Here is a 23,330-nt window from a genome sequence, read left to right on the forward strand (position 1 = left end):
TGACACCAGCTCTTTTCCCCAAAGCTTGTATTTTGGGAGAAGCTTGCCTGTCTCCAGCCTGGAGTGGCAGATAGAGCTTGTGCAGATGAAGAGTCCTGGGTTCCAGCATCTCCTTTAACCATCAGCTCACCCACTTTGGTCATGGCCAAGGACTTTCTGTCTTGGGAAAGTTTCCTCGTCTCTAAAAAGAGATTTGGAGGGATGGCTGGGTGGCTTAGTTGGTTAAGTGTCTGCCTTTGATTCAGGGCTCCCTGCTCAATGAAAAGCCTGTGTCTCCATCTCCCTCTGCTGCTCCCTCTGCTTGTGTTCTCTCTCTCTTTCAAATAAAGTATTTAAAAATAAATAAATAAAAGATATAAAGAGATTTGTATAAACCAACTCTGAGTTTCATTTCAACCCTGCTGGGTCTCCTCTGCTATATCTAAGAAAGGACAAATTAGAAATCTCAGTCAGAAAGAAAGAAAGAAAGAAAGAAGAAAGAAAGAAGGAAATCTCAGTCATTCTTCTTCCTTTGCCCACCTGATAAGCAATTCCATCACTACAAGATATTCAGGGGCTCCATTCCCTTTCCCACCCCCAGACTAGAATGAAGTTTTTGGCTCAGGCATCTGGCAACGCAGGCTCCAGGTTCTGCTCTGTTCTGTCACTGACTACAACTCCCTCTCATCCCTTGGCAACTCTGCGGGCAAGAATGGCTGTTGTCTTTTATACAGCTAACACACCGTGTGCTAGCCACTGTATAAATGAATTCCATCCTCATCACAACTCTATGAAGCAGGTGCTGGCATATGATTATCCCCATTGCACAGATGAGGAAACTGAGACAGAAAAATTCAAGAATGTAGTGTCAGAAAGCTGGCAAGTAGTGGAGCAAGACCAGAGCCCAGGCCATCTAGCTTCAGAAATAGCACTTTTAGGGTGCCAGGGTGATTGGTTGAGCATCTGCCTTCAGCTCAGGTCATGATCTCAGAGTCCTGGGATAGAACCCTGAGTAGGTGTTTCTGCTCAGCGGGGGGTCTGCTTCTCCCTCTCCCTCTGTACTTGCTCCCTCTCTCTCAAATGAATGAATAGAACCTTAAAAAAAAAAAAAAAGAAGAAACAGCATTTTTAGCCATCATACTTCAGCGTAGAGAGGATACTTGATTTGCTCAGAGTCTCAAATAAACTATGCTTCTCTATGTCATAGTTTACTTTACCTGAAATGTGCCTCATGACTGCCTTGTGGGCTTTCTGTGAGATGAAACAAGATGTGAAGGGGTCAGATTGATGATTTCCTATGTCTGCTTGGGATTTTGCTGAACTCTGGTCCTCTCAAGTCCCCTCCCCCCATTCTGGCAGAGATCCGTATGTGTGTGTGTGTGTGTGTGTGTGTGTGTATGTGTGTGTGTGTGTGTGTGTTGTGACAGCAAGGGGCTTATCAGACTCCTTGAGCTATAGCTGATCTGATCTGGGACACAGAACTGTTAAGATAAGCTGGAGCTAGGAAGTGGTCAGTGAAACTGCCCAAGGCTAGAGCTTTGTGCTGGTGAAGGGAGAGAGGAGCCTTACTTGGGGGAGACGAAGGAGGGCCTGTAAACTACTCTCAGTGCTGGTTTTCTAGCCAGAACAAGGGTATTCCGAGAGTTGGGAGGTGGAGTGGGTGGCTGTTTGTGTAGATTTGATCCAGGGCTTCTAGGCAGTGTTTTGGAAAGAGTCTTCTTATCTTATTGTTAGGATCTTACAAAAAGATCTTTCTCTTTTGCTGCCCCTCATTCCTATGTCTTTTTCTCAGTCCCTGAGCCTGTGTAACTACCATAGCATGCAGGCAGGGGTGAGGGGCACCTATGCTTATGATTGGGGTAAAAGTCTTTACAGGATTTATCCACTGGGCACCGAGAGTCGCCAGGTACTTTCCACTGACTAATTCTGCTGTGCTGTTGCCTTAGTCATCTGAGAGTGTGATGGACTTAGATGGGACATAAAAAATAAAAATAAGCCTCATCTTTACAGAGTCAACACTTTCACATCCTCTATTTTATTGAGCCTTCACTGACCCTGTGACGTCAGGGTCTTAGGTTGGATCCTGGAATACAGAGGCTGTAGATAGTACATGAGCCCCAGAAAGGCAGTCAGAGGTTGGAGTTCTACATCTAGCTCTACCCCTGGCTGGCCTTATGACCTGGGGCAGGTGACTCCATTTTCCTACGTCTCAATTAGTCAAAAGAGACCCTGATGAGGCGCCTGGGTGGTTCAGTCAGTTAACCGACTGCCTCGGTTCAGGTCATGATCTCAGAGTCCTAGGATGGAGCCCTGCATCAGGCTCCCTGATCCGCAGGGGTCTACTTCTTCTTCTCCCTCTGCCCCTCCCCCAGCTTGTTCTCTCTCTCTCTCTCAAATATATAAATAAAGCCTTTAAAAAGGAAAAAAGATGAGGGACACCTGGGTGGCTCAGCAGTTGAGCGTCTGCCTTTGGCTCAGGGCATAATCCCAGGGTCCTGGGATCGAGTTCTGCATCGGGCTCCCTGTGAGGAGCCTGCTTCTCCCTCTGCCTGTGTCTCTGCCTCTCTCTCTGTGTGTCTCTCATGAATAAATAAATAAAATCTTAAAAAGAAAAAAGAAAAAAAGAAAAAAAATGAGACCTGGGACATGGAAGCTCTCTGTAAACTGTTAAAGGCTCCCAGCAGCTGGGCATTTATGGTGGTGGCTCAGAGCTCAGTACTCCATACTCCACTTAAATGCTGCTCCCTGGAAGGGACTGAGTGTGTTCTTCCTCCTGGCCCCTCCTCCACAGATGCCACCCTGCACTTGCAAGGGTGGTCTGGAGAGGACCAGGCAGGGCAGGGCCTAGGAGGTGTGCCCAGGAGGGAGGAGGGGGGAAGGCTTGCCCGTGCCACCTCCCTGCCCGGTGTCTGGCTCCCACTGGCAACCTGAGCCCTTGGCCTCCCAAGCTGCTCCTGGAATGTAAACCCCAAACAAAGCACATTCTTAAGCTGGTCACCAGCTCCTGACCCTCGGTAAAGGAAGGCAGGAGCCAGCATTTCTCGTGGCCCTGAATGACACTAGCACAATCTGGTGCTGGGGGCTGTTATCACAAGCCTGGATTAATAGGCTGGCTGTCACCCACAGCTTATGAAAAGCCCAGTCCTGACCTATTCCTCCTGTCAGAGCCTGCTGCAAAGGGAGAGGGGACTCAATCCCTAAGCAAGGGGATTTGAAATACTGCTTATTTCCTGAATCTGATTCTTTGTGCCAGCCACAGGCTATAGATGGCTCAGAGGAAAAGGTGGCATCGCAAAAGTTACTCTCAGTATTGGCGCTGTGTCTCAGCTCTTTGATTTCTGGCTACATTCAATTCTGTTTTTCGCTACATGTTTTTCCATCAAGCTATTTGTTACACATTTAGACACTGCATGCCCAGGGCTCTGGGATGCCCTGAGGTTCCAAGGGTGAATGGCATTGTCATGGTCCTGAAGAGATTGAAAGTTTTATAGGGTGGGGATGATGTGTGTAGATGGTGGCTGCATTTACCAGGTACACAAGGGGCAGGAACCCTGGGCAGAGGCAAGGGGGACAGGCGGGAAGGTGGGATCTGTGCCAAGGGCCTCAGAGGCCCAGACTGAGGCTGGGAATCACCTGAAGGGTCAGGGGAGCTGCTGGGGATGCTAAGCTCTGCAAGGACAGTTGGATTTTGAGATGATGATTTCTGAAGCTTGGAGGCTGTAATTGCAATGTGAAGGGTGGGCTGGAGGAGAGCATTGGCAGCGCAGCCACAGTGAGGAGGCTGTGACATGGTCCTTGTGCAGGAAGATGAGCAAGTGAACCCAGGTGGTAGGCTTGGGAATGGGGGAGGGCCAGCTGGAGGGCAGCGTGGATGAGAAGAACGAAGGTGGGGTGGTTGTTTGTCATCAGGGCTGAGCCTGCTTCCCACAGGTGTTAGGTGCAGAGGTCCGAGGTTAACAGAGACCCATTTGGAAGGGTAGCTCCATTCCAGTCCCCTTCTCCCATAGCTGGGGATGCTGCATCTGGATAGGGGCATCTGGGAAAGGGGTCTGTAAATTACTATTCCCTTACAAATGTTTGTTTTTAAGAATGTGAGTTGCTAAACTGAGGTTAGGACCAGGCCTCCCTTTCTGTTGAATGGGAGGAAGAGTGCCCCAAAGTCCTCCTTCTCATCCTCCAGATAAGGAGGACAGGTGGGTCGCCTTCTGGAGACAGTGAGGGAGGCCTCAGGAGTCCAAAGCCTTGAGGGCACAGCCCCACCCTCCCTTGCAAGGCTGACCACAGGAGGAGCCTGGAAGGCCCAGCCAGAGCCTGAGTAGGCCAGGCCAGCAGTTGCAAGACTGGAGGTCTGCACTCCAGCAACGGGAAGGGTAGATGGAGGCTGGGAGGAGACAGATTTCTCTCTGAATCACCTAGAAAATGTACCAACTCCAGGTGTCACCTCAGATGTCAAGTCTTCAGATACTTCCTGGCCTCCTGGCCCTTCACCCCACTGACCCTTTGAGTCATCTGCCAAATATTTCCTCTTTGGAGGGAATTTTGCATTAAGGAAAGAAATTGTCTCAGGAGCCAGGAGAGTCCAATCTGGCTAAATGAGGAACTGGGACTGGGCTCTAGGAATTTTTCCCAGTTCTTCCCCTAAAGGGACTATCCTTGAAACTCACTCAACACACATTTATCAAGTGCTGGCTCCATGCCAGGCATGAACCAGGTGCTAAGTACATGAGGGCAAAAGAGAGTGGGCTCCCCCACTCCTGGAGCTCATGATAACTTGTGGAAGTCACTCTTTCCCCATCTGTGAGACAGATCGATCCCAGTCTTGCCCAAGCCCACCCATGGGGATACAAGGATGCAGGAGGCCCTACAGCCATCATGGCACACCAGCCATTGTGGCACACCTGTGCAGGCTGAGGAGGAGGGACAAGGTGAACAGGCCACAGGGGACCCTGCCCTGGAGAAGACTTGCAGTAACCCACCTTTCATTTTAGAGGGATCCTGAGCCTGGGCACCTGCACCGTGTGTGTGTGTGTGTGTGTGTGTGTGTGTGTGTGTGTGTGTGACAGCGTGAGTGTGTAAGAGCACCAACAGGTATGTGAACAGGTGTGCATATAGGTGTGAAACATGACTGGGTGAACGTGTGAGGTATGCGTGTTTGAAGTGTGTGAGTGAATGGAAGAGCTTAGGGCCCAGGGAAGGTATGTTGCAAGGGACAAGGCAAGAGTGAGGCATAAAGCTGAGGTGTGTGAGTTGTGTGAGCATGGATGATTATGTGAGTGTGAATATGAAACCGTGCATGCAAAGTGTGCGCAAGAGTGGGGGGTATGTGGGTGTGTGAGATAAATATGTGTGGCTGTGAGTGGTCAGAGAAAATGTAAGCATAAGGTGTGTGCATGTGAGCATGCGCTCATGCTTGTGAGGGCTGGCTGGCCCAGAGCATGCTGGGTGCGGTAGCAAGCAGCTCATCTGGTATGAAATGCCAACTGCATGTGATCCACAAAGAGCTCGCTCACTCTTGGGAAGAGGCACACTTTGGCCTCCGGGTTGTGGACAATGGCTTCTTCGTGCTCTGCTCTGCGCCATCAGGAACACGGGCCCTGGGGGGACTCTGAGCCAGGCCCGCGCAGCTGCCTGGGGAGCTCAGCTGAACTGGAAGATTTAGAAAAACAGCCGAGAGTTTAAGCCATTAAAACAAAGGGTCATATCATGATGGAGAAGGCAAACTCTGCATGAATTAACACAGGACACTGGAGGCATTTTGCCCTTGCAGCCAGCTGGCCTGTCACCCTTTCTCCAGAGATCACCTCTCCCGCCATCACTCCTTCACTGTGGGTGGGGATGGTTGAGGCATAGCACTTGGTTTAACCTTCCTCAAACCCTTCTTCCCGGGCACCAATCTGCTATTCAAGGTCTATACAGACTCCAACTTGCCTCCAGACCTCTTTTCACACTACTCCCCACTCCTGGGTGCACTTGGCACCCCACATCTCCCTCCCTTGGAGGCCCAATTATAATAGCAGTCTCCTCCAGGAAGTCTCCCCAGATTAGCTCAGTCCTCCGGGGACTCTTACCCTTCTTGCCTCACTCATCCATCCATTGCATGGTGTTATGAGTTGAGTTGTGTCCCCACCCCCCCCCAAAGATATGTTGGTGTCGTAACCTCTTGTATCGGCAAATGTGACTTTTTTAGGGCCTTTGCAGATGTCATCAAGTTAAGACAGGTCAGCTGGGGTTAGGACGGCCGTGATCCAGTGACTGATGTCCTTAGAAAATCAGAGAAATTTGGACACAGATGCACAGGAGAGGCCAAATGGGTACAGAGGTGGAGGTTGGAGTTATGTGACCACAAGCCCAGGAACAGCAAGAATTGCTGGGAGCCAGTAGGAGCTAAAAGGTAAGGAGAATTGTGAGAGAGTCCATTTCTGTTGCTTTAAGCCACCAGTTTATGGTATCTGGTCTCAGCAGAGCATAGGGAATGCAAATGGCAACTTTTATCTTGCCCGATCTGCCTGGGTCCTTGATGTGCCCACCTCTGGCTCTCCCCGACCGGTACTGCCTCGAGCCAGCCATTCTGCAGCTCCTTAACTCCCACAGGAAGCTCCTGCCTACGCAAGCAAATGATCCCATCCAGGGGATGCGTCCTGTTCTCTAGAGCTGGAGGCCTTTCAGCTCAAGGTTTTGGTCTGTTCTGTTAGCCCCCTGGTGGCATGGATAGATGACTGACCTTTGGGGCCACGCCTCTTACTGTAGAGCCCAGAGGCGTCTTGTGCTCTTCCCAGCTGGGTTAGAATTCCCACCACTTACGAGCTGAGACCCCTGGGTCAGCCATGGGGTCTCTGAGTCTCAGTCTCTTCTGTAAGACCAGGGTTGGAAATGGCAAACCCTAACCCACCTCCCATGCAAGGCCAACCAGAAGGCTCAATGCAAATGCAAGAGATTACTAGGGAAATAGTCTGGAGGATGTGAAACAATGGAGGGGAGGGACTTGGTTACTCTCTGTGGTCCCAAACCCTCCTGGCGCTTGGTGGCCCAGCAAAGGGACCTTCCTTCAGACCAGAGGAGGTCTGGAGAGTGTGGCCCCGGGGTTTTTTTCCAAGGACTCCAACCCCCGTTGGGGTTCTCATTTTAGATGGTGCCTTGTTGATTTCACCTCATTTTCCTCAGAAGATGAACTCGGGCTATTCTGTGTTCCACTGGTACAAATCTGCTCGTGATGCCTGCCCATTTAAGATCCTTAAGCACCGATCTCCCATCTGGATAAAGTCCATAGCAAGGCATGGGAGGCCTTTCTTGATCTGCCCAGCCTGCATTTCCAGCCCCTAGAATTTCGCAATGTGCATGCTGTACCCCAAATCAGCCAAACCCTTTGCCCCCAAGTGGCTTGCAAATACCTACATCTCCTTCAACAAGAAAAAATAGAATTCAGCTCCTCACCTAATTTACAGGAATCGTTTTGCTTATCGTGGGTATCCTTCTACCTCTTAGTGAGGACTTATTTTGCCCATTTCATGAATAAAGAGACTGAGACTTAGGTCTCAGTACCCAATGTACCCACCGTCAATAGCATGCGGCAATCATGATTTGCACCCATCTCTCTCTCTCTCTCTCTCCTTGCTTCAAAGCCTGGGATCATCCTCCTCTGCCTGGCTGGTCTACCTCTTTTTCCAAAGTGCAGTCTGACGTTTTCTGCAAACCTACCCTGACACCCCCAGTTCTTCTCGGCTCTCTGTACACACCATGGGTGGAGGGCCTCTGGATGGCACTAGCAAAGGCCTCACACTTATCTCATCAAATGGAAATGCAGATATAGTCCCTGGTCTCTCCCAAGATTGCAACTGCCCCAAGGGCAGGAATGTCGCGTCTAATGCCAGGCACATAATATGTGTCCAATGTCAAACAATGCTTTGGAGCAGCCCGTGGAATGAAAAGGCTAGAAAGGAGCTTTTCTGGGACATAAATGTAGGAATATTCTATGTGCATTTCTCATTAAGGAGCTCTTTTGAATCTTTGCTAATCCTCCAACTCATTCGTTGGGAAAACAACCTCCATCTTTCCAAGTTTGACATTTTGAACCCCTTACAGAGTAGAGCAGAGTCGATTTCCTTGCCTCCTCTGTGTGGCAGAGGCACAGCTGTGCGGTGGTCCGAACATTTGAAATCAGACAATGGCTCAGTCACTTACTAGCTCAGGACCTTTGACAAGTTATGTAATCTCTTCCAGCCTCAGCTTTCTCATCTGCAAAATGGGGAACTCCTTACCTCATGGAGCTGATCTAAGGATCCAAGTGAGGGCTTTACCACCTTTTCAGATGGTACGACTCTTGCTCTTGCTCTATAGATTGAGAGAGGATGATGAGAAAGGGACCTTTCCAGAAAGGGATGGCGACAGGAAAGTCTGTTGGGGCAAGGGTGAGGGAAGGAGTGAGGCGTAGAGCCAGGCCATCTCACCCCAGACCCTGAGCTGCCTCCATGGCGCCTTGAGGTGCAGACCCTGTGGTTTACCACTGACATGCCCTGTTTCCCTAGCTCAGTGAGGCAACCCCAAAGTCTTCCCAGAATGGACCTCCCAGAGGTGAGCCCTAAGCAGCTCTTAGTTTCCCTTGTAGGTTCTTTTTTTTTTTTTTTTTTAAATATTTTATTTGTTTATTCATGAGAGACAGAGAGAGAGGCAGAGACACAGGCAGAGGGAGAAGCAGGCTCCATGCAGGGAGCCAGATGTGGGACTCGATCCCGGGTCTCCAGGATCACATCCTGGGCCAAAGGCAGGCGCCAAACCTCTGAGCCACCCAGGGATCCTCCCTTGTAGGTTCTGGTGACTAGTCCCCCATTCTCATAATGGGAAGAACCTTTTTCAGGTTGACTGCTCCTTTAATGCTGATTAAACTGTCTCAATCCCATCCATGGATCTGGTACCATTTTGTGTGCTTGGAAAGCCCCTTCCTCCAACACACACACACACACACACACACTTGGCTTTGGCTTGTCTTGGAAAGCTTCTCTTTGTAAACTCCTTTCTCAGGGAGGGTGAAAGGGGGAAGGGGGCGGAGGCCAAATCAGGGCTGGACTTGGGAGTGGCTTCCCTAATAGGCTGCTTCATCCTCACAGGATCTGTAGCTCTTCCAGCACCTTCCTCTAACGGTTACTTCAACAACTAACAGAACTAAAATCGGGCTGTCCAGAAGCAGTAGGGAAGGCCCCCCCCTCCCTGCAGGCGGCTCACCAGGGCCCGGGAGGTCACCGAACGCCTCCAGCTTGTGTGAGAAGGCCAGACTGGGCCAGCAGGGGGCAGCACCTTCTTGGGCTGGAGGAAGCAAGGCCCTGGCTCCCTAAAGACCCAGGTTCCACTGGTCTGGGAAGGCACAAGGGATCTTCCCGGAGGCTCCCCCTGAGCTCTGAGTCCTGGCAGGCCAGGCGTCCGCCTCTGTTCCCGAGTTACACCATCGCATAGTAAGTGCTGTCTGACCCCCTGCAGCCCTTCCCAGGGCAGGTTTTCTTTGTATCCCTGGTGCTGGTACAACTTTTAAAAATAACTAGGGAGGTGGTGGTGGGGGTGGTGGGGGCACCTGGGTGGCGCAGCAGTCTAGCACTGCCTTCAGCCCAGGGTGTGGCCCGGAGACTCCGATCGAGTCCCATGTCGGGCTCCCTGCACGGAGCCTGCTTCTCCCTCTGCCTGTGTCTCTGTCTCTCTTTCTGTCTCTGTGTCTCTCATGAGTAAATAAATAAAATCTTAAAAACAACAACAACAACTAGGGTGGTGGTGGTGGGGCACCTGGGTGGCTCAGTTGGTTAAGTGTCTGCCTTCGGCTCAGGTCACGATCTTGGGGTCCTGGGATTGAGCCCCACATTGGATTCCCTGCTCAGCAGGGAGTCTGCTTCTCCCTCTCCTTCTGCCTGCCACCCCCCTTGCTGTGCTTTCTCTCTTGCTGTCAAATAAATAAATAAATAAATTTTTTTTTTTAAATAAAAATAACTGGGAATCAGAAAGAGGTGCTCTACAAGAGTCAAGTCTTTAAGTCCATGAGTAATCCCCTTGCAGCTTGGGTTAAGATAGGAGTGAAGTTCAGCTGAATGAACTGAGGCCAGACGTGAAGACGTCAGCTAATGAGCATAGCCTTTCTGAAGGAACGGGTAAGTGGAATCTCAACGCTGAAGAGAAGGGTAACTGGAGTTTCAAGGCTGAAGAGAAGGAAGAGCCGCAGCTGCATGGGAGCAAGGTGACAGGCCATTGGTAGTTTGCAGGTGGAAGCTTCCCAGAGGGAACAGCCAAGAACGGTGGTCACCTGGGGTCTTCTTTAGTCTGAGACTGTCAGAAGGACTGTTTTCTGGGGTCCCTCTACCTGTCAAGACACCCATCCACCCCAGCCCTGCACTGGGTGCCCGAGAGGATAGGAATATAGATTTTAATCATTGTGCTGCTGCTGTTAACCGGAATGCAGTTAATCCAGCCTTCGTGGATTTTGATGCCACAGTGTAAATAAGAAGGTTTAGCACAGAAAACACTCTTGGGCTGTAAGGGAGGAAAGGGCCAGGGATGGGTGGCAGAAGGAGATGGCAGAAGGAGAACGTGAGTGAGGAGGGGAGCGTGAAGCAGAGCCTGGGCTGGCTGGGTGTCTGCTCCTTCCCCATCACCACATTGCCATCAGGTACCCGAGGGGCATGGGTTCTTCCTGGCCAAGGCTGCCGACCTGGACCAGTCTATTTGAACCTGGCTGCCCTTCCAATTCAGCAGGCCCTGCTCCAAGGCCAACTCTTGGTGAGCAGATAAGGGCGAGGGCAGGCCCATCGTTGACCGCCAAGTGGGGGAGGGATGAAGACCACGGGGGAGAAGAGGGGTTTGGGACTCGATGCAATGCTTCTCCATCTTCCATCCCAAGAGACCGTCAAACTAGTTCAGAGCCAGGAAAAAGACAGTGATAGCAGCTGTCTTCTGCCTTAGGCACCACCTAGCCTGGACACTGGAGGAGGTGGGACTCACACTGAAGGGAGACAGCAGGTACTTCTGTGCCTTTCTCTGCCTGAGCAGTCACGGGGGATTCTCCTCAAAGCTCAGCTGGGTTCCAGCTGGAGGCTGGTGAACTCATTCTGGACTTCTTATGGTTTCCTGGGATTGGTACAGTTTGGAGGTGGAGGGAGGTCACTCAGAGCCCCAGGGCCTGACCCCGTGAACTGCTGGCAGGAGCTGGCATCCTGGGAGTCGACCATTCCTCTTGTCGAGAGTGGGGTGATCTGGTTCAGGGCAAAGGTGCTGGGCCCAGGGACAGCTAGGAGTCAGAGACACACAGGGCTTCCACTGTGTCGCTCAGACCCTGGTTCACACCCCCCACAGCCAGGAGGCAGTTCTTGATGACAATGCTGGAGCAGGCACAGCGGGGCGTGGGCATGGGGGGTAGGACCTCCCATTTGTTCTTCCCTGGGTGGAACGCCTCTGCAGTCTCCAGGACAGTGGGTTGGTTCCCTGAAAGTGCCAAGGGAACCATCCTTACAAAGGAGTCCAGCCACCAATCCATGCGCCACAGTGCCCCCACCTCCCTTGCTCTCTTTGGAACCCACAAGCAGAAGCCAAGGGACCTGAGTTCCTGGGGCACAGAGCTGTTCCTGGGCTGCAGAGCTGCTCCCTCCCTCCCTCCCCTGGGCTGTAGCTCTTGTCCCAAAGTTCCTTCACTCCTCTTGCCTTCTCTCCATCTTCTCATCTCCTCAGGAGTAAGGCTTTCTTTTCTCCACCCTCTGCTTCTGCCAGAAGTTTCTAGACACTGCTGCTGCCTCTCTTTTGGCTTTTGCTAAAAAGAGTCTGGTTCACATCAAGCTCTTTTCATACTTGGGCAATGTGGGATTCTGTCCACACCGAGTGAACTCTGGGTGCCTGGAAGCCCAACTGTGCGTGGATCTCTCCCCTGTTGAAGTTGGGGTCCTGGCCTCAGGATACTACTGCTCTCTGGGAGGAGTAACACAGCAAGTCCCTAATGCATTTTCACAAGTCTATCTAATCAGATTGCTTTCCTATTCCATGATGGAGCTGGGTATCCAGGGCGTAGCGCTGGCCAGAGAAAGAGGACCAAGCTAAGCCCTGCCATGCTTTTGTCCAGGCATTCCTGGATCGGGCCCCAGGGACCGGTGTTCTGCAAGCCTGCATTACATGGTTAGCATCACGTCCCTCATGCTTTCTTGGCCTCCGGTTCCCCAGTGTAAGAGGATGGAAAGACCACATCGGGGCCCGTGTGTGGACATGTAAGAGAGAGTGTTGAATTATTTGGGACAAAGTGGTAGGCAGGCTGTGTGCAAGCAGCCAGTACCTTCTCCTGCTCATGCAGAGTGCCAAGCGTGCGCCAGGCTCCAGAGCCACAGTAACAGCCCGGAAGCCCCATCCTTACCAAGCCCTCCGGCCACTATGACCCGTCCACTCAGACAGCCGGCCACAAAGTCTGCCCGCCGCTTCTTGAGGAAAAACGAACGTTCCATCTTCAGCCATCCCCCTGAGGCCACGGATCATGCAGGGTAAATTCAGAGAGAATTAGATGCTGGCGTCCACCACCAAATACACACGGAGTCCCCCGGAGCTCACACCAGAGGCAGACATCTATTCCATCTACCCTTAGTGCTCTGGGCATAAACTACGCCTCCTGCTGTTGGAAATGATGTGCTCTGGGGCCTCTCCCCTCTCCTCTGCTTGCTACAGTCCATAATCCCCTGCAGTGAATCACCTTGTTCTACCTCTGTTCTCATGGGCTCTGAGCTGGAGAGGAGGCTAACTAGAGGCAGCGAGCGTGGCTGTCGGGATCCTTGTCTGCATCAGTAAAAAGCAGGAAAAGCCCTCCCTCACCTGGCCCTGCCAGGATGTTGTATGAAGAGATGGGAAAGGTTTGGAGAAAAATAACCAGGCAGCCAAGAGAAGCCCTGTCCAGATGAAAGCAAGAGATCCCAAGAATGGCCCTGAATGGTACGGGCCGTCCAGACCTCTGAAAGACTCATCCCGCTGGGTCAGCGGCCCTGGGCAGGAGGATGGCATGGGGGTGAGGTGTGTGTGGGGAGTCGGCCAGAGGGGTGGTGGGCAGCCAGAGGCCAGTGCCCTGCTCACCCTGCTCCATGTCGAACACGTCCATCGTCCGGAGGAACTTGGGCTGCCGGTAGAGCCGAGCCTGCCTCAGGCCTCCCAGGCTGTACAGCCGGTCATCTAGGGTCACAAAGCTGGAGAAGGCCCGCTTGCAGGGGATGTTGGGGAACTTGGTCCAGGAGCGAGTCTCGATATCAAAGACCTCAAAGGCGTTCACTGCGTACTTGGACTGTCGTCCCCCTGGAGGCCAGAACTGGGATTGGAGTGGTGGAAGAGGCTGGGTTTCCCCCTGTGCCCATTCGCCCCAATGGGATAGAGAGCTCCCTGAGGGCTGGGGCATCATGATTACCCCCCAGTGCCCAGGAGACGCTCAGCACACAGGCACTGCTTCCCAGCGGAAGAGAGAGACAGATAGGGAGGGAGGGAAGGAGAGACAGATAACTCATCCTCACCTAGCACATAGATCTTGGAGCCTCGGAGGAAGGATGTTGCAGCGTATCTTGGTGTGGGCATGGGTGCTAGTGACACCCACATGTCCTTGAGCATGTCATAGTGTTGGAGATGGTTGTGTGGACGGAGGTCCAGGCCCATCCCGCCTGCCGCATACACTCGGTAGTCTAAGGAGAAAGGCCACACACAACCCCTGGCTCAGCTCATGGCCACTCTGAGACAGGCCCATCAGTAACCACCTGCTGGGCCAGGCTCCATTAACCCCCTGAACACCAGCACCAAGGCCAGGCCCGGTTCTCAACCACTGTTGTGCCAGAGTGAGGTTGATGGAACCACGGAAAGTCTCTGGCAGGTTGAGCCGGGTCTTCCTGAAGCCATATCAGGCCTGCATGCCTTCATCTCCCTCGGTGTCCAGCCCTGGGCTGAGCCGCCCACAGGGTGGACCGTGATGGGGTTGAGGCCTGGACCACCCTTGTCCCCTCCATGGCAGCCAGAAGGGATGCCAAAGAGGAGGGGGTATTCCTCCAATGCCCTTCAGCAGTGGCCTGTTCCTTAGGCATTCCCAGGTCAGAACTCTCTAGACCACCTGGAGCCTTGGGAAATGAGGTCATCCCTGCTGTCGTTGGCCTTGTGGGATGCTGGACTGCTGCTGGTTCTCTCTGTCCTCAACCCCCATGGGGGATTGCCATCCTCCTTCACACACTGGGAGGCTTGTGGGCTCTAGAAGGCATCGTGTGCTTAGATGGGATAGGGTTAGGGGTGAATGTGGGTGAGGCCTTGAGGACACAAAGCTAGCCCCTTTAAGGAGCCCTGCCAGGGCAGGAAGCTGGGCACCCTGAGAGGTGAGTTCTCTTCCATTTTCTGTTGCTCTTGGGGTGCTGAGAACCTTTCAAGGTACACTCCTGGCTCACTGCATCAGACAGGATGAGCAAGGCATCCGTGTTTCCCTGGGCCTCACCCCAGTGCCTCCTATGGCCTACCAGAGACATGGCTGCCCCTGCCCCCCCACCCCAGAGGCCACACTTCTTCCCGGGGACCCACCCCTGCCTGGGAATCTGTCTTCCAGTAGCCAGTCCTCACCGCTTCTGGCTCAAAGAGGCTTTTATTCTTCAAGAGAATTACAGGGATGAGTACTACTTCTTTCTATTCAGTACTACTTCTAATCTTACTGAAAAAGGAAAAAAAAAATCCCAGCAGTAGCCTGAGGTCAGGAGACTGGGCCTGCTAGTATTAGAAGGATTTCCCTTACACAAGCTCTGCCTCTCCTATCTGTTTGTCACCCAAAACACACCTCCAGCTGAGAACCCTTGGTCCACGCCACACACCACTGCTCCTATGCTGGCTCCTACTCATCCCTTCACATTCACCTGGGTGTCCCCCAACTGCAAAGCTGGGCCGAGAGCACTGGGTCAGTGCCTCCCACGGCACTGGCTTCACCCTATTTGCCAAACATTACCGAAATAATCCTTGTCTGCTTCTTCCAATAGATTGTTAGAGAATTTGTTAATCTGAGGCACCAGCATCTGTTTCCATGCCCGACACACAGGCATATGAAAGCTTATCAGACTAACTGCTAAACCCATTCAGGGCCACGGTGAAGAGCACGGGCTCCATCATTACTCACTAGCAGTGTGACCTTGGGCAAGGTACTCAAACTCGTTGGGACCCACACTGCTTCTAAATGAGGATAATCATAGCACTTACCTCATCACACAGGTTGTGAGATCAGAGGAGCTAAAATATATAAAACACCTATGGTAAGGACTCAATAAATCTTTGTTCTTAATCTTTCAGCAGCATTTATCAAGGCCTGAGGACAAAGGAATACCCTTTCCCTCTCTTTTTCCCCACAGGCTTCCAGGGTTCCCATCCTTCTCACCGAGAGTTCACGGAGGCCCCACTGGCCACTGCCCTGAGGGATTCTGGGTTAGAGTTTCTCACTGGTCACCTTCACTGGTCAGACCCAGACTGACCATTCTGAGAGCAGGGGCCAGGTCTTCTGCCTCTTTCCTTCTTCCCTGGGACCTAGAACTGTGCCAGGGACAGAGCAAGTGCTCAAGAAAGACTGGTTCCTGATCTACAGTAGACTCAACAGGCAAATGGGATGGTTTTGCAAGAGGGAGTGAGGGTTCCATCCCACCAAAGCTGTCCGAGTTGCATTTGGGGGTCTTCTAATTCCTGTTGGACCATTTCCCATAAAATCCTTTGTGTTTCAGCAAAAGAGCTTTGGAGCCCCCTCCATGCTCTGGGCTGTACCAGGCCCAATGAGAAAGAAATGGGGCGCTTTGAGAAAGAAGGCCAGATAACCTTGTGGTTAGCACACGCACAGCCCAAGATCTGTGAATCTGGAAAAGATGCTGCAGGAGTAGGACTCTCTGGAACATTCCAGTCTCCATTTCTTAGTATCTTTGACATTAGGAGGCAGAGGGAGAGGTTGAGCATAGTGGGAAAGGCCCTGGAGTCAGGCCTCATGGCCCCACTAGTGGGGCCTGAGGATGGTACAAGGAGGCAGCGAACATCCCCAGGACCCCAAATATGCGTCTGGAGGTGATGGCACCTCAAAGGAAAATTTCAGGGGATGAGCTGTTGTGAGTGGGAGGCTGTCACTCCGCCGAAAGAAGGGGTCTGCAGAGACATTGCACTAATGTCTCCTCTTTGGCCTGTTGGGAGGAGCCTGGTGGAGTGGAGTTCTGGCATCATATGGGATTACCAGACACTTCCCCTGCCGAGTCTGTTTTCCCATCTGTAAAACAAGGCCGGTAGATCTTCAGTTTCAGTATCTATTGTAGGGATCAAATGGGATCCGGATTGCGACAGTGGCTCCCAGCTCAGTGTTGGTTTCCATCCCTCCCCGCCCGGGACCCCCGCCCCCCTCTCCTCGCCCTCCCTCGGCCCAGGCCCCACTCGCCTTTGGCGGTGACCGAAATGCCCATGGCGGCCTCGCGCAGCACGCTCCTCTTCTTCCACTTGCCCTCGTCGATGTTGTACATCTCCACGACCTTCAGGGGCAGCTGGTTGGTGCCCACGCCCCCGATCACCATGATCCGCTTCCCCAGGGCGGTGGCGGCCACCCCGGCCCGGGCCGTGGGCAGGCGGGGCAGGGCGGTCCACCGGTCGGCCTCGGGGGAGTAGACCTCAAAGCAGTCCACGGGGACGCCGTTGTCGTCACATCCCCCGATGGCATAGACCTGCCCCCCGCTCTCCAGCAGGGAGCAGTAGACCCGGCGGCTGGGCAGCGGCGCCAGGCGCTTCCACTGGAAGTCCTTGGCGCTCGGCACCTCCATGGCGGCCCCGGGGGCCCCGCCCGCCGCGCCCCGGTGCCGGCCGAGCGCCAGGGCGCCGCGGGAGGTGCGAGCCCGGGGGCCGCCCGCTACTCCGCGCGCCCCGGCGCCGCCTCCATCTGGCTCCCGTCCGCCGGCTCCCGCCCGACCCCGGGCCAGGGCCCCGACGCCGGGCAGCGCTCGCCAGGCCCTGCAGACTGCGCGGTCCGGCGGCGTCCGCGCCCGGCCCTGCGGGAGGGATGGGGCGCGTCAAGGGGGGTCGGGGCCCGCCGCCCGCCGCCCGCCGGCTCCGGCTCCGGCTCCCAGGTCCTTGCCAACTTTAAGGCGAGGACGCGGCGGCCGAGGGCGCCCCCCCGCGGCGGCGGCGCGCCCCGCAGCGCCGTGTCCCCCCGCCCCGCCCCCCAGCCCCTCCGGGCGGGCGCCTCGGAGGCCCGCGGGGCGCGCGCGGGGCGGGGGCTTTCCGGGGCTCGCGGCGCCCGGCTGCCTCCCCGCGAGCCAGGAGGGAACCCCGCGGCGCGCCACTGCCTCCCCGCCCCCGCCCCGCCCCCGCCCCCGCGCGGCCCCCGCCCCCGCCCCCGCCCCGCCCCCGCGCCACTTACACAGCCAGGCCCGAGGAGCGCGGCGGCGAGGCGCTCACAGCGCATCGGCCGGGAGCGGGGCCCCCGGGGCGCGGGGCGCGGGGGACAGGGCGCGCTGTCCTTCCCCAGCCCGCTCGCCGCCGTCACACATGCAGGCGAGGAGAAGCGGAGAAGGGACGAGCGACGCGAAGGAGAAGCGGAGCCGCCGGCGGGGGGAGGCCCGCCCCGCCCGCCCCGCCCGCAGCCGCCACACCTGTGCGGGAGGCCGCGTGCGCCCCGGCGCGGAGCGGGGTCGGGCCGTGACCCGTTTGCACAAGCGCTGGCAGCGGCCGCCCGCGGGGGAGGCGCGGGCCCGCGGGAGCCGCTCACCTGGTCTGCGGGGTCAGGGAGGCGGGGCACCGGAGCCAGGATCCCAGCGGCCGGGGCTAGACTCCCCCCGGCGTGGGGGTGGGCGGTTTGTGAGTGTTTGTTTGGGATGAGGAGGCGGAGAGTCCCATTACCCGGTTTATCTACAGTGCACAGACCCGGTTCGTGACAGGCTGGCTCAGCAGCTCCGCTGGGGGTGGGGAGGGGGAGGTATGATCGGATGGTTTCACCGAATAGAAACAAGTTCCGTGGGTGTGACACGCGCAGACCTGACACAGGTGCACCCAGACATAAGGTGTACACTGTCCTGCACGCCTCTGCCTGACTTAACGCATCACCCGACCCTCTCCCACCTGGAAGCAGACGGGGTAGCTGACAAATGCATAGATATGTGGATGTGTAACCAGAGACACCAACAGAGTTAGACCAACACATAAGCCATAAGCCCCCCCCCCCCCCCCCCCCGCCCAATTCCATCCCTTCTTCACACACCTTGAGAAGGGGAAACTGGATAGTCCATGTTGGCACTCGGCAGCAGCCCACGGGGCTTGCCTTATAGTTTTCTCATAGCCTTTTCACATCCGTAGGCCCCTGTAACAAAGTTGCCTGTGACACCAGTGGGCCACCTGACCTGATGGACTGCAAAACCTGCGGGGTCCCCCTTCTCCTCGGCTCCCTTCAATATAGTCAGGTCTTGAAACACTCAGGCTTGGGAGTCTGACAGACCTGGGCTTGAATTCAGGCTCTGAACTTATTTAACTACGCTGAGACCCAATTTCCTTATATTATTATTTTAAGAAATATTATTTATTTATTTATTTATTTATTTATTTATTTATTTATTTATTTAAGAGACAGCAAGCATGAGTAGGGGGAGAGGCAGAGGGAGCCCGATTTGGGGCTCAACTCCAGGACCTGGAGATTGTGACCCAAGCAGAAGGCAGATGCTCAGTCGGCTGAGCCATCCAGGTGCCCCTCATATTATTTTATCTTTTACTTGGAGATAAACTGTAGATTTACATGCAATAGTAGGAAATAATGCCCTTTATCCAGTTTCCCTACATGGTAACATCTTGCGAAATTTATAGTACAGTAGTATCACAACCAGGCTATGGAAATTGATCAGGGAAGGTACAGAACATTTCCATGCAAGGATTCTTCATGTTGAGTTTTTATACCCACACCTACTTCCCCCCCACCCCTTTCTCTCCAACCCCTGGCAGCTACTAATCTGTTCTCCATTTCTATAATTTAGTCATTTCAAGAATGTTATATAAATAGAATGGTACACTATGTAACCTTTGGGGATGGACTACCCATACCCGTCCTGGCATAATTCATTGGAGATTCATCCAGGTTGTTGTATGCGTGCCAAGAGTTCACTCCTTTTTATGTCTCAATCATATTCCATTCTGTGGGTGGATCCTTATAAATTTTTGTGAAGATTAAGTGAGATACTGTTTGTAAAATCCTCACTTCAGTTTCTGACACATAGCGAGGACCTGGTAAATTGCCATGAATACCTTTATGACCAACTATTGTCAATAAAATGCAGAAAAAGAGAAATTGAAAGTAAGCGCAAACATTTTGATCCTTGCTGAGAAATGACTTCCGGTGAGAAACAGGACTCACAATAGGCCCACCTTAATATCTTGGGTTTTTGGCTTAGAAATGCCACTGTTTCTTTTTAGTTTGAATTCTCTGTACTTACAAAGTAAGCACCTCTAGAACCTTCAGAGGAAGGTTGTGTTCCGTTTTCTCTATTCAGTAAGAACTCATAAATTCCAAAAGAATGTGGTCTGAATTAATGAAGTTTTACCGGAAACACCAAACATTTCTCTTCTGTCCGGGGAATCACAATCTCCCCTGGGGACTCGGGAACAGACCTTCAACTCCAAACCTGAACTGTCTTCACAAAAGCAGCACAGGAGCTCCAGTGGCGCAATCGGTTAGCGCGCGGTACTTACACTAAAGCAGCACAGGGTGATGAAGAAGACTGAGAACCAGAGGCCTTCCTCAGAGGGGCTTGTTGGGTGGGTCTTCAGCCTCTCTTGCCCACTGAGCCCTTTTTAAAAAGTTATTTATTTATTTATTTATTTATTTATTTATTTATTTATTTATTTATTTTAGAGACAGAGAGCCTGCACAAAGAGGGAAAGAGAATCTCCAGCAGTCTCCAAACTGAGCGTAGAGCCCAACCGGGGGCTTGATCTCACAGCCCTGAGATCACGATCTGAAATGAACTCAAGAGTCTGATGCTTAACCACCTGTACCACCCAGGCACCCCTTGCCTACCGAGCCTTTTACCAAAGTGTTGAGGCAGGGCTCCCTGTGCCCCACCCGCCCTGGTTGGGGCAGCTTTACTAAGCCTTTATGCAGTGTCCCATACTACCTTGTATTTGCAAAACTGGTTGAGCTAACCTAAGCCCTCACACATCCATTTTCTCATAACCTTTTTTTTTTAAGGTGGCTTTTTTATTTATTTTATTTTATTTTTAAAAATATTTTATTTCTTTATTTATTCCTGAGACACACACACACACACACACACAGAGAGAGAGAGAGAGACAGGCAGAGAGAGAAGCAGGCGCCATGCAGGAGCCCGATGTGGGACTTGATCCCGGGACTCCAGGACCATGCCCTGGGCCGAAGGCAGGCACTAAACTTCTGAGCCATCCAGGGATCCCCATTTTCTCATAATCTTTAAAACAATCCTGGGAAAGGTGGCCCAGGAAAGGTACCTCACTATTACAGATGGGGAATCTGAGACTTAGTGAGATAAAGTAATGGACTTATGGCCACCTGAGGCTCTGGACCAGGGAGGGTCTGGTTTAGGAATTCCAAATCCAACACTCTTCCACTTTAACAGTTAAATCACAAATGAAAGAATTGTGTATCATTAAGGACACCAAACTTTTCCATTCACACGTGGCTTCCGGCCTTTTGTCCAATTACAGTGAAGGAAAGAGCCCAAACCCCCCAAAGAGTTCCAGCTCTCGCCCATTGCCAGACTGTGTCCTGGGCAGCATTGCTGGGAAAGGTCTGGAACGCGGCCCCCGCATGGGCCTCACTCTAGCCTAAGGCTCATGTTTTGGAGGCACCACCCTCTTGTGAGGACCACGGGATCTAGAGACTCAGACCCTTGGAAAAGTACTAGGAACAGGATGCCTTTCAGACCATGGCCTAATTGCTTGTTCTAGAAGTACTGGCTTTTCTCCATCTCCCCCACTCCTTCCCCCATGGCTCTTCCTCTCAGCCAGGTGACATCCTTTCATCCTTACATTGAGTGCACATTGAGGAAACTTGTAACCTAGCAACCGCCACTTAAGATTCCCTGAGTCACAGGCGGTTTCCAGGCCTGGGCAGAGTGCACCAAGCTGGGGCCTTAAGGAATGCCGAGCAGAGGCAGGGAGTCCAGTGACCCCTTTGCTGCCTCACCACCGTGCTCTAGAATGGTGGCCACTTTCCCTGTCGGCGGTACCTTCTTCCTCATGTTAAACCTAAACCCTTTTTACTCTGAGACCTTGCATTGCATCAGCCCTGGTTGCTCTTGTCTCTTAAAAAGTGTTTGACCTTCTGCCTTGGTTACAACATGGCATGGGGAGGGTGGGGATGGACGCCCCTAACAATAAAGCCTCTGGTACCCTGGAGTCTTTCTTACTGTGACATTACTGCATCAGACTTGAAGGGGTGCTCAGCTCCAGAGAAAGCCACTCAGTATTTTTTTGTCTGAAGTCACACCTTGGGTTTCTTAAGGTCTATTTGATTTTTATTTTTCAAAAAGATTTTATTTATTTGATGGAGAGAGTGAGAGAGAGCTCACAAGCAGGGGGAGCGGCAGAGGGAGAGGGAGAAACAGGCTCCGCCCTGAGTGCAGAGCCCATGTGGGGCTTGATCCCAGGACCCTGAGAGCGTGACCTGAGCAGATCTCTTAACTGACTAAGCCACCCAGGTGCCCCTTAAGGTCTATTTTAAATATAATAAAATGCATTGTAGCATTTGAGTTCATTAGGTACAGCAGGGGCCTGCCTAGCCACTACCTTGGGGTAGGTCATGGGCAAAGGAGGGGCGGGGTGGGAGACTAGCTGCTTCCCCATAGCTAGTAGCTAGCAGGGTCCCAGCGTGGTAGGCTGCGGATGGAGGAGCTGTGCAGGGCCACAAGGGACTGACAGAGCTGCAGGTGCAGGGCGTGTTGGGGGCAGTGGGCAAGAGTTTTTTAGTTAGTAGAAGCTGGAGCAGCTGCTTCTCCCTCCTTGGAAATGGAGTTGACCTTCCTGTCAGTGGGCACCACCCGGATGCCTTCTTTGGGGTGCCACGTGGGCTAGTGGGACGCACCTGGAGCTCCCCAAGGCTGGGATAACCTTCTCTCCGTGGTTCTTTTTCTGTAGTGCCCCACAGAGTGTGGCATAGGGGAAAGGTGGCTGGACTCTGGAATCAGACGGACTGGGCCTGAATCCTGGCTTGGCCACCCCTAGCTGTGTGACCACAAACAGGTCACTTCTGTCCCTGAGTCTTGGTTCCTTACCTGGAAAATGAGGAATATGGAAATCTACTTTGTAGCGTTATGGGAGAAACGAGATGCCAGGCATAGATCCTGGGCATGCAGGAGGTAGTTTCTCCCTCCCTGTGTGACTGCAAGTTCCCGCACCCTGACCTTCTGGGCATCCAGGCCAGCGAGCCCAAACAGCAGGTGCCTGGCTCACAAAGTAGGCATGTCACCAGGGCTCACAGCCCACTGTGCCCAGCCATGTCTGGGCCTGTGTCACGGACAGGATTTCTTCCCTCCTTGCATGCTGAAATCTCCTCCACTGCCTAAATGGCATTCTGATCTGGAGAACGAACAGCTGGTGCCCTTCCTGCAGAGAATCACCCTCTCCTTTCTCAGCAGGAGTGTGGCTACATTCAGGGGGTGGAAGTGAGGATGGCTCACCCCATCAGGACTGAAGCTTCCAGCAGACTGAGGGGGGGTAGACTCCTCCCCCACATGGAAAAGCCTCCCTGGGACCTCTTCCCACTCAGTCCCCAACATCGGCCCAGAAGAAGGATTTAGGGCTCCAGAGGACTTGATGGGAGATGGTGTGACACAGGTGCCAGCAGTCTGAAATGTAATGGTATCTGTTCCCCTGGCCCTGCCACCCTTGGCTTGGCAATCCCGGGACCTGTGGAATGGCCTCCTGCCCCCGGGGCCCCACAGTCCTGACTAGACAGTTGACTTAGTCACATGCCTTCAGCCACCTGCCCTGCCTCTCTTCCACAGCAGAGCACTGGCCTGAGGCTTAGAGAGACTTAGCGGGTATCAGTTAAGGGGTACACCTGTTGGAAAGTGAGTCTCGGGTATGGGATGGTGGAGTGCAGGCTGGGGGGCATTTTGGTTTTCAGACTCAGGAGCTGTACCATTTAGTGCATTATTTAGTGCATAGAGATGAGAGTGACCTTCTCTGAGAGACCTTGGCCCCTTCCCTGTGCTTACTGAGGAGGTTGTAAAAGGAAATTGGGACTTAGAATAAAATTGCCTGAGGATCTAGGTTATAAATAAGGAAGAACTTCCTGGCCAAGAGCATCAGAAAATGAAAACACCAGCCTGAGGTGAGCGGAGAGGCCATGGTGTCACCTGCCCCAGGAGATACTGGAA

General features: G+C 53.2%; 1 protein-coding gene across 1 annotated transcript; it reads right to left on the reverse strand.

Annotated features, from left to right (window-relative positions):
• Positions 1-9,966: 9,966 nt before the first annotated feature.
• Positions 9,967-17,370, reverse strand: KLHDC8A (kelch domain containing 8A). The gene is made up of 6 exons (XM_072759426.1): positions 17,354-17,370; positions 16,382-16,982; positions 13,476-13,640; positions 13,048-13,263; positions 12,344-12,445; positions 9,967-11,430 (listed from the first exon to the last, which is right to left on the reverse strand). Exons 2-6 carry the CDS (start codon positions 16,755-16,757, stop codon positions 11,237-11,239), a joined length of 1,053 nt encoding a protein of 350 aa, XP_072615527.1. The 5' UTR covers positions 16,758-16,982; positions 17,354-17,370; the 3' UTR covers positions 9,967-11,236.
• Positions 17,371-23,330: the final 5,960 nt, after the last annotated feature.

Source organism: Vulpes vulpes, chromosome 5 (genome assembly GCF_048418805.1).
Source record: "Vulpes vulpes isolate BD-2025 chromosome 5, VulVul3, whole genome shotgun sequence".
Taxonomy (NCBI): domain Eukaryota; kingdom Metazoa; phylum Chordata; class Mammalia; order Carnivora; family Canidae; genus Vulpes; species Vulpes vulpes.